General features: G+C 52.4%; 1 protein-coding gene across 4 annotated transcripts in view; it reads left to right on the top strand.

The window, feature by feature from the left end:
• The window catches only part of KCNG2 (potassium voltage-gated channel modifier subfamily G member 2), a 40,493-nt gene that overhangs the window by 19,218 nt on the left and 8,746 nt on the right, over positions 1 to 12,529 (top strand). For 3 of the 4 annotated variants that reach the window (XM_066247505.1, XM_066247507.1, XM_066247509.1), the window contains one exon: positions 3,412 to 4,090. In XM_066247505.1, coding sequence (XP_066103602.1) covers positions 3,449 to 4,090 — 642 coding nt within the window. In that variant the 5' untranslated portion in view covers positions 3,412 to 3,448. Of the gene's footprint in view, positions 1 to 2,520; positions 2,598 to 3,411; positions 4,091 to 12,529 lie in introns of those variants that run through there. The other variant, XM_066247508.1, reaches the window with a different exon arrangement.

Genomic DNA, 12,529 nt, shown 5'->3' with positions numbered 1-12,529 from the left:
CATACACTTACATGCCCATACTCTGTTCACTCACGCCCACATTCCCATACTAACATGTTCATATTCACATGCCATACTCACATGCTTATACGCTCACACTTATATGCTCCCACACTTACATGCCCATACACACACATTCATACGCCCACACTCACACACCCTCTGCCAGCTCTGCTGTCCCTAATTGGCATCTCCTCCCTCGTTTGTTTTCTGTTCTCTGGAAGCCGGCTGGTGCTGAGGGTACTGGTGCTGAGGGTGCTGGTCCCCTGCCAGGTGCCGGTTCCATTAACAGGCTTGCGTGGGCAGTGGGCTCAGTGCTCCCAGGATGGGTGGTGAGTCTGCTCCAGGCAGGACTCCAGGTTGGGAAGAGCAAGGAGACAGAAAGATGCTCTCCTGGCGTCTGAGGGTGTTTGCCTCAGGAAGGAGCAGAGCCTGGCCTTCCACTGTGACCAGCTGAGTGCATCCCAGCCCCAGTTACCAAGCGTTCTAGAGAGTCACACTGAAAATAGCGCAGCCAGGAAGCCAGGGAGGTCCTGCGGCCGCAGGCAGTCAGCACTCATGCACATCTTTCCCCATGAGTAAAAGAGCAAAAGCTTCCTTACTCCCCAAATTAAGACCATCAAGTTCCGCCGCATGCATTTATTTTAGGGATTATAGCTCCCTGACTCCCCCCTGATACACCAGGCATGGAATTTTCCTCATCTGGCGTGGCATCATTTTTTTTTTCTTTCTTTTTTTTTTTCCAGAGAGAGAGAGGGTTAGACAGGGACAGACAGACAGGAATGGAGAGAGATGAGAAGCATCAATCATTAGTTTTTCATTGTGTGTTGCAACACCTTAGTTGTTCATTGATTGCTTTCTCATATGTGCCTTGACCGCGGGCCTTCAGCAGACTGAGTAGCCCCTTGCTGGAGCCAGCAACCTTGGGTTCAAGCTGGTGGGCTTTTTGCTCAAACCAGATGAACCCGCGCTCAATCTGGCGACCTCAGGGTCTCGAACCTGGGTCCTCTGCATCCCAGTCCAATGCTCTATCCACTGTGCCACCACCTTGTCAGGCATGGCCTGGCATCATTCTTAACACTGGAAATTCTAAATCCTGACACATTTCTCCCACTGGTTAATTGTTGCCTCTTCTTCTGGGATTCCTGGTAAACAGATCATTTTGCTTTCTCCTCCTCCTGTGTGGCTTTTCCATGATGTCTCTTGCGAGTGCCTTGTGGAAACTTATGTCTGGGAGACACCCCCCCCCCAAGCCCAACCTCACCTTCCAGACTTTCCGTCTCATCCCTTGGCTGTACTTGCTCATTTCTGGAAGCTTCATTTCTTATTTAGAGCCTCCTCATCTTTTTCATGATGTCTTTTTTCCTCTGTGCTTTTTGATAATTCTATGATCTAAAGTTCCTAGGAGCCTAATCCTACTAGTCATATGTCTACTGGTATTTGCCCATATGGGTTTGCTGCCTTGAGTGTTTTGTAATTTTGGTTTGTAAGTTCATCTTAGTTGAGGCTTCATCTTTGGGAATCCTATGAGGCTTAGACTGAGAGCATGTCCCTCTAGACCAGGGGTAGTCAACCTTTTTATACCTACTGTCCACTTTTGTATCTCTGTTAGTAGTAAAATTTTCTAACTGCCCACTGGTTCCACAGTAACGGTGATTTATAAAGTAGGGAAGAAACTTTACTTTATAAAATTTATAAAGCAGAGTTACAGCGAGTTAAAGCATATAATAATAATTGATTACCAAGTACTTTATGTTGGATTTTCGCTAAGTTTGGCAGAATAAATCTTTATAAAACAACTTACTATAGTTAAATTTATCTTTTTATTTATACTTTGGTTGCTCCACTACCGCCCACCATGAAAGCTGGAACGCCCACTAGTGGGCGGTAGGGATCAGGTTGACTACCACTGATATAGACAGTAGCACTGTTGACATTTTGGGCTAGGTCCCAGCCCTTTGTCCTATGCACAGTAGGTTATAGCAACTCCCTGGTTTCCATCCAGTCATGACAGTCAGTATGTGCCCAGGCCTCGCCAAATGCCCCTGTTGGGCAGAGTCACCCCACTGAGAAGCACTTCTCCAGACCGAGTATGTGTTTGGTTCCAACACATGCCTCAGAGATGTCACCCACGTAAAACTTTTTATGGAAAATCATTTCTTGGCTTGGAGTTTCCCAGGCCAGAATGCCAACCTCAAACTTACTGTGCAGGTAGGAATTAGACACACACTTGCATATTTTACCTAGAACTATACAGAGAAATCTTACAACCTTTACCAGTAGGTATTTTTTCCCCTCAACACCCTTGCATTGGGGGTGGAGCCCAACACGTTCCCTGCTTCCCATAGGATTAGTTCAGATGCTCCTCCTCCTGTAACAGGGCTGTACAATTCACCGCCCATCAGACATAAATGTGTCTGAGAGACCAACTGACACACTGGACGTGAGTGTCTCATCCAACTCTTCACCTGTAATACGTTTTTCTTCTTGTATTGATTTTAGTGAGAGAGGAAGGGAGAGAGAGAGAGGCAGAAACATTGATCTGTTCCTGTATGTGTCCTGACCGGGGATTGAACTGACAATCTCTGCACTTCGGAGTGAGCATCCGGCCAGGGCCCTTGTGACAATTTGAGACCTTTTTTTTTTTTTCTGCCATTATGAATGAAGTTGATCATCTTTTCATGCTTAAATCCCCCCCCCCTTTACTGTGAACATTGTAACAACTTGCCTGTTTTTTCTATTGAACTTAGAGGTCTTTTTCTTAAAATCTTAAAAGTAGCATACAATTTATTTTTATATTTGTAAATGTATATTTGGGGGGAAGAAAACCCTTAACAGTGAAAGTTCCAGGTTATGCTGATTATCTGGTTCTTTAAATATTATTTTAATGAATATTCTTACCTTCAGAGAATTTGGAGCACACATTTAATTTGGCTACAAAAAAAAGTCAGCCAGCCTGTTCTATAATTTAGTACAGGCACCACAGGGATGTGGAACTTGGAGTCAAAGCCTCCTGCGCCCGGGCAGGGATGACCAAACCCTTTTAGGTTTAAAGCAGCCCTCCTTCACCTCGACCTCTATGGGATGATGGTCAGGAAACATGCTGACATCTGGCCCTGGCGTGATCTCCTCAGACAGCCTCTGCAGGGTGGGCTTCCTTCTGCAGGCTGGTCAGCTAAGTTTCTAGGTCCTAGGAGATAAATTGAGGCAGGCCACCACTTAACCTGGGTCTGCGGGAAAGGCTGTGGTCCATTATATGGGTCACCTCTAGGTGGCAGGTGTACAAGAGAGAAGAACCAAGTAGGCAGGCCAGAGGAAGCCCTTGGTTCCACCGGGTCCCCAAGCCCAAGGGTCCTGCACGTGGATGGTTGTGTGTCCCCCAGCCTAACGCGCGTTCCATTCCTTTCACAGGACCAGCCTCCTGCCCCCCAGCGCTGCGCATGGGGCCATGGCCCTGCTGCCCGGGCCTGCGGAGCCCCCCGGCGGCAGCAGCGGTGGTGGTGGGACCCGCACCCGGCATGTCATAATCAACGTGGGTGGCTGCAGGGTGCGCCTGGCCTGGGCCGCACTGGCACGCTGTCCCCTGCCGCGCCTTGAACGCCTGCGCGCCTGCCGTGGCCATGATGAGCTGCTGCGCGTGTGTGATGACTACGACGTGAGCCGCGACGAGTTCTTCTTCGACCGCAGCCCTTGCGCCTTCCGTGCCATCGTGGCATTACTGCATGCCGGCAAGCTGCGGCTGCTGCGCGGCCCATGCGCTCTGGCCTTCCGAGACGAGCTGACCTACTGGGGCATCGACGAGGCGCAGCTAGAGCGCTGCTGCCTGCGCCGCCTGCGCCGCCGCGAGGAGGAAGCGGCCGAGGCACGCACGGGGCCTGCGGAGCGCGGGGCGCAGGGGAGTCCGGGCTGCACCCTGGGGCCTGGTGGGCGGCTGGCCCACAGCCGGCGGCGTCTGCGCGACGTGGTGGACAACCCGCACTCGGGGATGGCTGGCAAGCTCTTCGCCTGCGTGTCTGTGGCCTTCGTGGCCGTCACGGCGGTTGGCCTCTGCCTGAGCACCATGCCGGACATCCGCGCAGAAGAGGAGCGGGTGAGCGTGGGCAGGGGCTGGGCTGCGGGTGGGGGCGGGGCCGGGCTGGGGTGGCCTGATGGGAGGATGGGGGCAGTGGGACCAAGGCTTAGGCCATCGCCCGGGACCTGGGCCTGGACGGCGCTGGGTAGAGGGTGCGCCGAGCGACTAGTCTCAGAAACACATCTGTCACTGGTGGTTGCGACCACGAGCGCTGGGCCCACCTTGGCCTGCTTGGCAATCCGCCCTGGGCAAGCGCTTTTCTCGCTGGCTGACATTTCTGCGGGGCTGTGAGCTCACACAAGAGGCTCCGACTACAGCTGGCTTCAGGAATTCATCTAGGCTGCATCTGGTCAGCAGGCCGCCTCCACTCCTCCACAGGCCTCGGAAACCTGGTCAACAAAAGGCTGAGACATTCAGTACCACTAAGGTCCAAGGTGCTGTGTGCTCAAGCGCTGTCATCCTGGACTGAAAGGATGCGACCTGCAGTGCTTTGAGGGCACCAGAGCCCAGTACCCGTTTCAGGCATGCCAGGGCTGGCTTTTCTGAGCACGCAGCAGACATCCTGTCCCCCTTCCCTCCAGTGAACAGGTTGCCCCGAAGGTGGGTAGAAATGTCATTCTCCGTCAGCATCTGTGTGCCCAGGGCTGCAGTGTTTAGGGCACAACAAGGAAGCCTGGGGTTACATTGCTGAGTGCTGCCCTGAAAATGTCTCTCTGCATTTCCTGAGAAGGCACCACCCTCAGCCCCCCCCAAGTCCCCATAGGCCCCCCCTGCCTGCCCCTCCCCTGTGGGGGGGGGAGCACTGACTCTGAATTGAACCTGCCTCAGGCAAAGCAACTCATTGCCAGAGCCTCAGATGCTGGGAGGTTACTCCAGAGCTCTCTGGTGAGTCACCTTGTTATTAAGACGTCCCACCCCGTCCTGAAACATGAGCTGTTAGTTGGGCTTGACCATGAGTGGTTCAACTCTGATTGCAGACTAAATGTAAATGTAAGTTTCAGGAAATTAGTTTGGCATCCTTCATTGTTTGGGTGTCTGATTCCTGGGCTGTCTCCAGTTGTACTAACCAGGTCCAAGTTTTGGATTCTGTTGCTAAAAAGACACCTGACATATTTCAGTTTTCAAAGTAGCAGTAACACATACAGTATTCAGGATGGAAGTCGTGTAGAAGAGGGTCGGAGAACAGGGGATGTTAGGGCTGCAGCAGCCCAAAGGCCGAACCAGCCCTTGCAGAAACCTCTGGCATCCTCATTTGTCCATGTCACCCACCATTCTTGTCCATCCCCTGCGCCGTCCCCATTTCCCAGAGCTCCACTTCATACTACCCAGGTCCTGTCTCCCAGACCAAGTATTGAATTTAACAGCAATAACCCGGTGTTGGTGAGCACATGTGCATGCATGACTTTGTGTGGTGCAGGGACTTTAGAAAGCACCTGGCTCACTGCACATCGGCAGTGCTGGGTCGGAAGTAGGTGTTGTCACTGCCCACAGAAAGGAAGAGGTTTTGTTTCATCAACGTCAAGTGTGTGTAAAAAACATACACATAATTTACTGTCTTGACCATTCATAAGTATGCGATTTAGGGTTATTAAGTACATTCACAGTGTTGTGCAGCAACCACCACCATCTGTCCCCATGAACAACTCTGCACTGTTGTTCCCCCCCCCCCCCCCAGCCCCTGGCATCCTCGGTCCACCTCACGTAACTGGATCCTAGGGTAAGTGTCCTGTTAAGATTAGCTTATTCCAACAGCATGATGCCCTCTGGGCTCATCCACGCAGCACGTGGTAGACTCCCTCCTTTGTAAGGCTGGACAACATTCCGCATCACACGGACCACGCTGGACACAGGGCTAGTTCCTCCCCTTGGCTGCTGTGACCGTGGGTGTGGCCTGGGCGCAGCCTTGGGAGAGCCACGCAGCCGCAGCCATAACTCAGGCACAAGCGGCCTGAGTCAGGTGACATGCTGCTGCCAACGTGACTGTCTGGGAGTCGGTGCTCGGGGCCTCATTCTGGGGAGCAGCATGCACACCAGTCACAGGTGCCCCTGGCACAGGCACTGAGGGCCCTCGGCCAGGAGGGGCTCCAGGCCAGACTCAGGGGCTGTCTAGGAAGAGCCCCTGCCCACCCTGAGGAGAGCCCAGCCCACACAGACAGGCCTGGGTGCTGAGGAGGTCCCTCCTAACACTTGGGTCTCCCACCATCAGACATGGTGAATTTCGGGGGTCTGGGGAGCCAACGTGCAGTAGCCGGTGGGCTGGTTCTTATGGAGGGTCCCAGGGAAATCCTCCTTGCCCTTCCAGCTTGTCCCCAAGCCCCACCTCCATCCTCAGAGTCATCACTCTGGTCCTTCCCACCACCTCTGACCTTCCAGCCTCCCTCACATGAAGACCTGTGACCCCTTGGGTTCTTGTAGCCCAGGACTCTGCCCAGCCCAGGGCCCTTACCTTCATCTCACCTGTACGACCCTCCTGCCTTGGGAGGTGACACAGCCATGGGTCAGGACGGGACAGGGATGTCTCCCAGGCTCACCTGGCCAACTGCAGTTGTGACAACAGTGACAGCATAGCCATAGCTTGTGTGCTCCAGGCGCTGTCAGGTAGGCAGCCCTGCCGACACAATAGCCCTGGTCACAAGAGCACCTGCCACCCTAGCAGCCCCGGGCGCTGCCGTGCCTGCCCTCTCTGTGTGGTACACATGATCTCACACTAAGCAGACATGAGGGTTTCTTCTTCCGCACGGAGTCCCACCCGTCTGAGGGGCTCTGAGGGTGCCGACACCTAGATGGAGGTTCGGTGCTGTGATATCTGAGCTGGCCGCTGCAAAGTCTCTGGGAGAGAACTGTGGCTTCACTTGGAGATCAGGTGAAATGGTGAAGGAGTGAGGACCTGTTATGTGCCCAATGATGACGAGTTGGCATGGGAACAGTGCCCAGAAGATGCGCGGAACACTTGATCCTAAATTATCTTTCAGCAAAACATTTGCCATGTGTCACCAACAGCTCTCAGAATCTAAGAACAAAGCATCTACAACAGAGTTAAATGTGCTTCCTTGCTGCGGCACCTCAGGGCACCCCCAGCCCACGCCACCACACTCGGTGCCCCAGCTGCACGTGACCCCTGGAGCAGTGGCTCCCACCTGCAGGACCTAGAGGACATGCACCCAATACCATCAGCCCCATCCCAGAAGGCCCGCTCCTCACAGAGCCACAAACAGGCTTCCTCCTCAGCGCCAGTCCATGGCAGGCCTGTCCACACAGTGGCTTGCGGGTCCCCAGCCCCAGGCCTCTGATTGACTTGCTTATCGTGCCCATCTTGTCTGTGGGGTAGAAATACCAAAACCCTAAAGTTCTGAATTTTCTGACCCCAGATGTACTTTCTAAACAACAGAAACCACACCCGACGGGAGCCTAGCTTTCCCGTGGTTCTCAGGAACAACAGTCGCATCAGTGATAGCTCAGAGGAGTCCCTGCCACCTGATGCCCAGACAGTCACTGTGCTTAGAGGCAGTGGGGAGGGGTCAGAGCTGGGGGTACTGCCGTCTGTCACCCTGTCAGTGAGCAGAGACCAGGCTCCGAGTGGAGGGACTCCTCAGAACAGCAAGGCAGCCCTGTGCTCAACAAGGCAGGCTGACCCAAACCTCCCAGCTCCCCTCACTAGAGAAGCCTCAAGCCAGAGGGAATGGCGAGAGCCCCGCTTCCCACTGCCTCTGAGGTATCTCCAGCGGGTTTGCTGTCCTTCCCCCTCTGCCTGCCCCCAACCCAGCTGGGGCTAACACACTATGCTCAGGCCTGGGCACCTTGATGGAGGCACCAGGGGAGCGTGCATGTGTGGCCAGAGCACCCCAGTCACTGTGGAGTAATCTAGAAGTGAGTATTGAGTATGGGTGTCTGGAGTGACATTTGTTGACAGAGGAGCAGCCATTGGGACTAAGTGCTCTCTCCATTGCCAGGAGAGGTCAAGGCCACACCCAGGGGCCTGCCACTGTGGACACTGAAGAGTGACCTGGAGGAGAGGCCTTCACAGGGTGGAGGGGTGGATGGAAGCTGGTGTCCCAGCAAACAGCTCTGGGATTCTGCTCTGTGGCAGCAGCTGGGGTGGCGCTTGGGGACAGTGCTGAGCTCCCCCGGGGGCCAGGAGGGTGGCGGAGCAGGCTGGGCACCAGCCAGCAGGATAACCAGCATCTTCTTGGGCCTGCAGGTGGGGCTGTGCCGCTCGAAGCCATCCGGCCTTTCTTACTGTGGCTCATATCTGGCTCTGGGAGTCCTCGATTCTCTTCCTTGAGCCTCATGTGATTAAATCAAGACCTGCATAATTAGTTATCGATTTTACGACTGGGGTTTCAGCGATCAAATGCACTGAGAACATTTGGCAACAGCATGGGAAGCTGGTGACAAAAGTTTCTGCCACCTGTGGGCACATATTGAGCTGCCAGCATTTTCCTGGACTGATAACTGCCAGTCTGGCTGCATTCGGGTCCCCAGAGACCAGAACCTACAGGCATATTTACACAGGGTGGGCAAAAGTAGGTTCACAGTTGTGAGTACAAGAAACAGTTTCTTGTATTCGTATTCGTGAACTATTATTGTATTATGTTCCACACGAACAACTGTAAACCTTCTTTGCCCACTCTGTGTATTTATATTTTATAAAGAGTTGGCTCGAGTTACAATGGAGGCTCGGAGCACCTGAGACCGGCGGTTGGCAGGCAGGAGGCCTGGGAAAAGCAGCAGAAGATGTTCTAGCACTTGGCCGGGGCCCCACTTTGGGGGAGGTCAGCCTTCCTGTTCCATTCAGGTTTTTGGCTGATTGGATAAGGCCCAGCCACACCAACAGGCCGATCAGCTTTAATTGGAGTTCAGCAACTCAGACGTTCATCTCACTCCAAAGCGCCCTCACGGATAGACCCAGAATCATGTTTGACCAAATGTCCAGACCCCCGTGGCCCAGTCAATTTGACACGTAAATTTGACCACTGCCCTTGCTGTGTCTCATGGCCTGTGTGTCTGTGGTTTGGGCTGGAAGTTCTGTCCACTGACACATCCCACAAGGCGTGGCCCTAAGACAAGACAATTCACCTTCAGGACTTAAGGGGACCATCTGATGGGGTCTCCCATGGAGCTGTGGCAGGAAGAGTGCCATCACCTGTCCTAAATGCAGGCCCATGTGGCAGAGATATGGGCCTGGGCCCTGGGCAGCGGGGCTTCTGCATTAAGAACCGATCTCTTGGTAAAGAACATGTACAGTGGACTGAATGCTACTTCCCCCAAAATTCATACATTGAAACCTAGTCCCCAATGCAATAGTGTTAGGAGATGGGGCCCTCATGAACAGGACTGTAAGTCCAATAAAAGAGCCCCCGAGAGCTTGCTCTCCCCACCCCCTTCCTCCTGACCACATGAGAACCCACAGAGAAGACAGCCGTCTATGAACCAGGAAGCAGCCTCACCAGAACCTGAATCCACAGGCCCCAGGATCCGGGACTTCTGGAACTGAGAGAACTGTGTATCTGCTCGTTAAGTGACCCACTCTGTGCTGTCCTGCTGTAGCCGTCCTGTTGGCAGAGAGTTTACTAATCCAGGACCTGGTCTAACCCAGGGGCAATGAATGTCAAGCCATAGCCTGGCCATACTGGGAGCCAGACCCATCTGGGCTCAGGTCCTGATGCCTCATCTTTCTCTCCTGCCAAGAGGGCAGGTGGGCAAGTGGCAGGGACACCATGTCCTCCCCTGGAGTCCATGCCCCCTCCACACCACCCAAAACTGTACTCCAAGGCCCCAGACAGCCCTTGGCCCCCACGTCTGAGCAGTGCTGCCTGTTTTCATGGGGACCCCACTGTGGACTCTTAGAGGTGCTGGAAACAGCTGGGTGTGCCAAGGGATAAACATTTTTTTCAGAACACTTTCTCCCTCTTACTTTCTGCACAAATTTGGCAACCTTGACAACAAAAAAAAAAATAGGGGATCTGAGTTTTAAATTTGTGCTTATCTGAAAAAAAAAAAGACCTATGCTCAAATGCCCAAAGTAGAAGCTACAGGATTCTTTTTTTTAGACTAGCTTTAGGGTCACAGCAGAATTGAGGGAAAGGTGTTATGATTTCCCACGTGCCCCGCCTCCATCTGCACAGCCTCCCCGTTACCCAAGTTCCTCACCATATGGGAGCTTTGTTACAGTGATGGACCCTCACTGAGAGATCATTGTCACCTACAGTCCATGGTTTACCAACCTGTGGGATTGGACAGAGGTCGAATGTCATGTGTCCACCATCAGTGTCAGAGAGAGTGGCTCCCCTGCCCTAAGCACCCTCTGTGCTCACCAGTTCACCCTTCCTCCCACCCCCAATCCCTGGCAAAACATCGATCTGTTTACTCTCTCCATAGTTTTGCCTTTTCCAGAAAGTCACGTATAGGGGGTCCTTGGGGTATGACACAATTCTGTTTCTTATGACAGTGATGTAACCTGAATTTTGGTGTAAGTCGAAACATACCCTAGCCTAAGTCACTTACCTATGATAACTCAGTTGTAAAATCATCAGGTAGAACAGGGTAATCAACCTTTTTATACCTACCGCCCACTTTTATATCTCTATTAGTAGTAAAATTTTCTAACCGCCCACCAGTTCCACAGTAATGGTGATTTATAAAGTAGGGGAGTAACTTTACTTTATAAAATTTATAAAGCATAGTTACAGCAAGTTAAAACATATAATAATAACTACTTACCAAGTACTTTATGTCGGATTTTTGCTAAGTTTGGCAGAATAAATCTTTTTTTTTTTTTTTTACAGAGACAGAGAGTGGGATAGATAGGAACAGACAGGAACAGAGAGAAATGAGAAGCATCAATCATTAGTTATTCGTTGTGACACCTTAGTTGTTCATTGATTGCTTTCTCATATGTGCCTTGACCATGGGGCTACAGCAGACTGAGTAACCCCTTGCTCGAGCCAGCGACCTTGAGTCCAAGCTGGTGAGCTTTGCTCAAACCAGATGAGCCTGCGCTCAAGCTGGCTACCTCGGGGTCTCGAACCTGGGTCCTCCATATCCCAGACCGACACTCTATCCACTGTGCCACCACCTGGTCAGGCCAGAATAAGTCTTTATAAAATAACTTACTTAGTTAAATCTATCCTTTTATTTATACTTTGGTTGCTCCGCTACCACCCACCATGAAAACTGGAATACCCATTAGTGGGCGGTAGGGACCAGGCTGACTACTGCACTGATCTAAAACATAAAAACACAACTAAGCCACAGAAAAAGGAAAAGGACATAAAAATACTGGTGTAAAAAAAGTTCCTTACCTTTATTCCTCTGGTTGGCTTGCACACTGGAAGGAGCATTGCAAGGTGGGAGAGAGGGACCTATTGGGAGGAGGAAGCTGGAGAGGCAGGAGAACCTGCAGAAGGTGCTGGAGATACTAGGTCAGGTGAATCAGGATTGCCTAAGAAGCATGCAGGAGACGCTGGAGATGATTCTACCTGTACTACAGGTGTTTCATCTCGAGAAGCAGCTGATGTAGAGGGTGCAGGGTCTGCTGCAGGCCTCTCTACCTTCTTAGAGAATTGTTCCAGGTTAGTCTGTAAGTACGACGTAGTCCATAAGTAAACTAATGGCATTAGCGAAACACTTGTTAATTTTTTAAAGTTTTTATGAGAGTGTCGAAAACTCGAAACGTTGTATGTCGAGACTGTTGTAACCGGAGGACCCCCGTAGTTGGGAGCGCACATATAATGCCGACTTTCACACCGACTTCCTTCACTTAGTGATGTGCAGTTTGGGTTCCTCCAGGTCTCCGTGGCTCAGCAGCTCGTTTGCTTTCATTGCTGAACAATAATCCCAGTGTTTGGCTGGACCAGGGTGTATTTGTCCATCACCTGCGAGGGACGGTGTGGCGACTCTCACAACAGGAGCTACTCCTCACCCTCCCTCATGGCATCTCGGGTCCTTGGGCAGTGGGCAGCTCCCGACACCTGGAGTTTGAGCCGAGCCCCTGGGGCCCCTGGATGGAAGGCAGCAGCAGCACAGAGCAGAGTGCCCAGGACAGCTTGGCCTGGGCTCCACATTACCTTCCTGCTGCCTCCTTGGCAGAGCGTGTGTGCCCAGAAGGAGGCCTGAGTCCTGTTCCTGAACAGCCACCTTGTGGACACAGGGCTGGTTGCACTCCTGTAGGAAGCCCCCAGAGCGCCCGCCTGGGCCCGGCAGGGGACACAAGGGGCAGAACAGTGTGGGTGAGACTGTAAAAGCCAGTCCTTGATAACACGGCTCTGACCCGGGCCCTGAGCACATGCAGCCAGACAAGGCTCATCCATGATGGTTCTTGGGAGTTAAACACATTTAGAAAAATTACCAAAATGAAAGTAAACTGATTTTTAGAAGCCTACCAACTGGAAGTTGCTCCAGGGTGTGGCATCAAAGGAAGCTCCGCCTCCCACCTGCTCTCAGTCCAGGTCAGGGTCA

The sequence above is a fragment of the Saccopteryx bilineata genome, chromosome 11, assembly GCF_036850765.1.
Source record: "Saccopteryx bilineata isolate mSacBil1 chromosome 11, mSacBil1_pri_phased_curated, whole genome shotgun sequence".
Taxonomy (NCBI): Eukaryota; Metazoa; Chordata; class Mammalia; order Chiroptera; family Emballonuridae; genus Saccopteryx; species Saccopteryx bilineata.
This window is presented reverse-complemented; position numbering and strand designations above follow the sequence as displayed.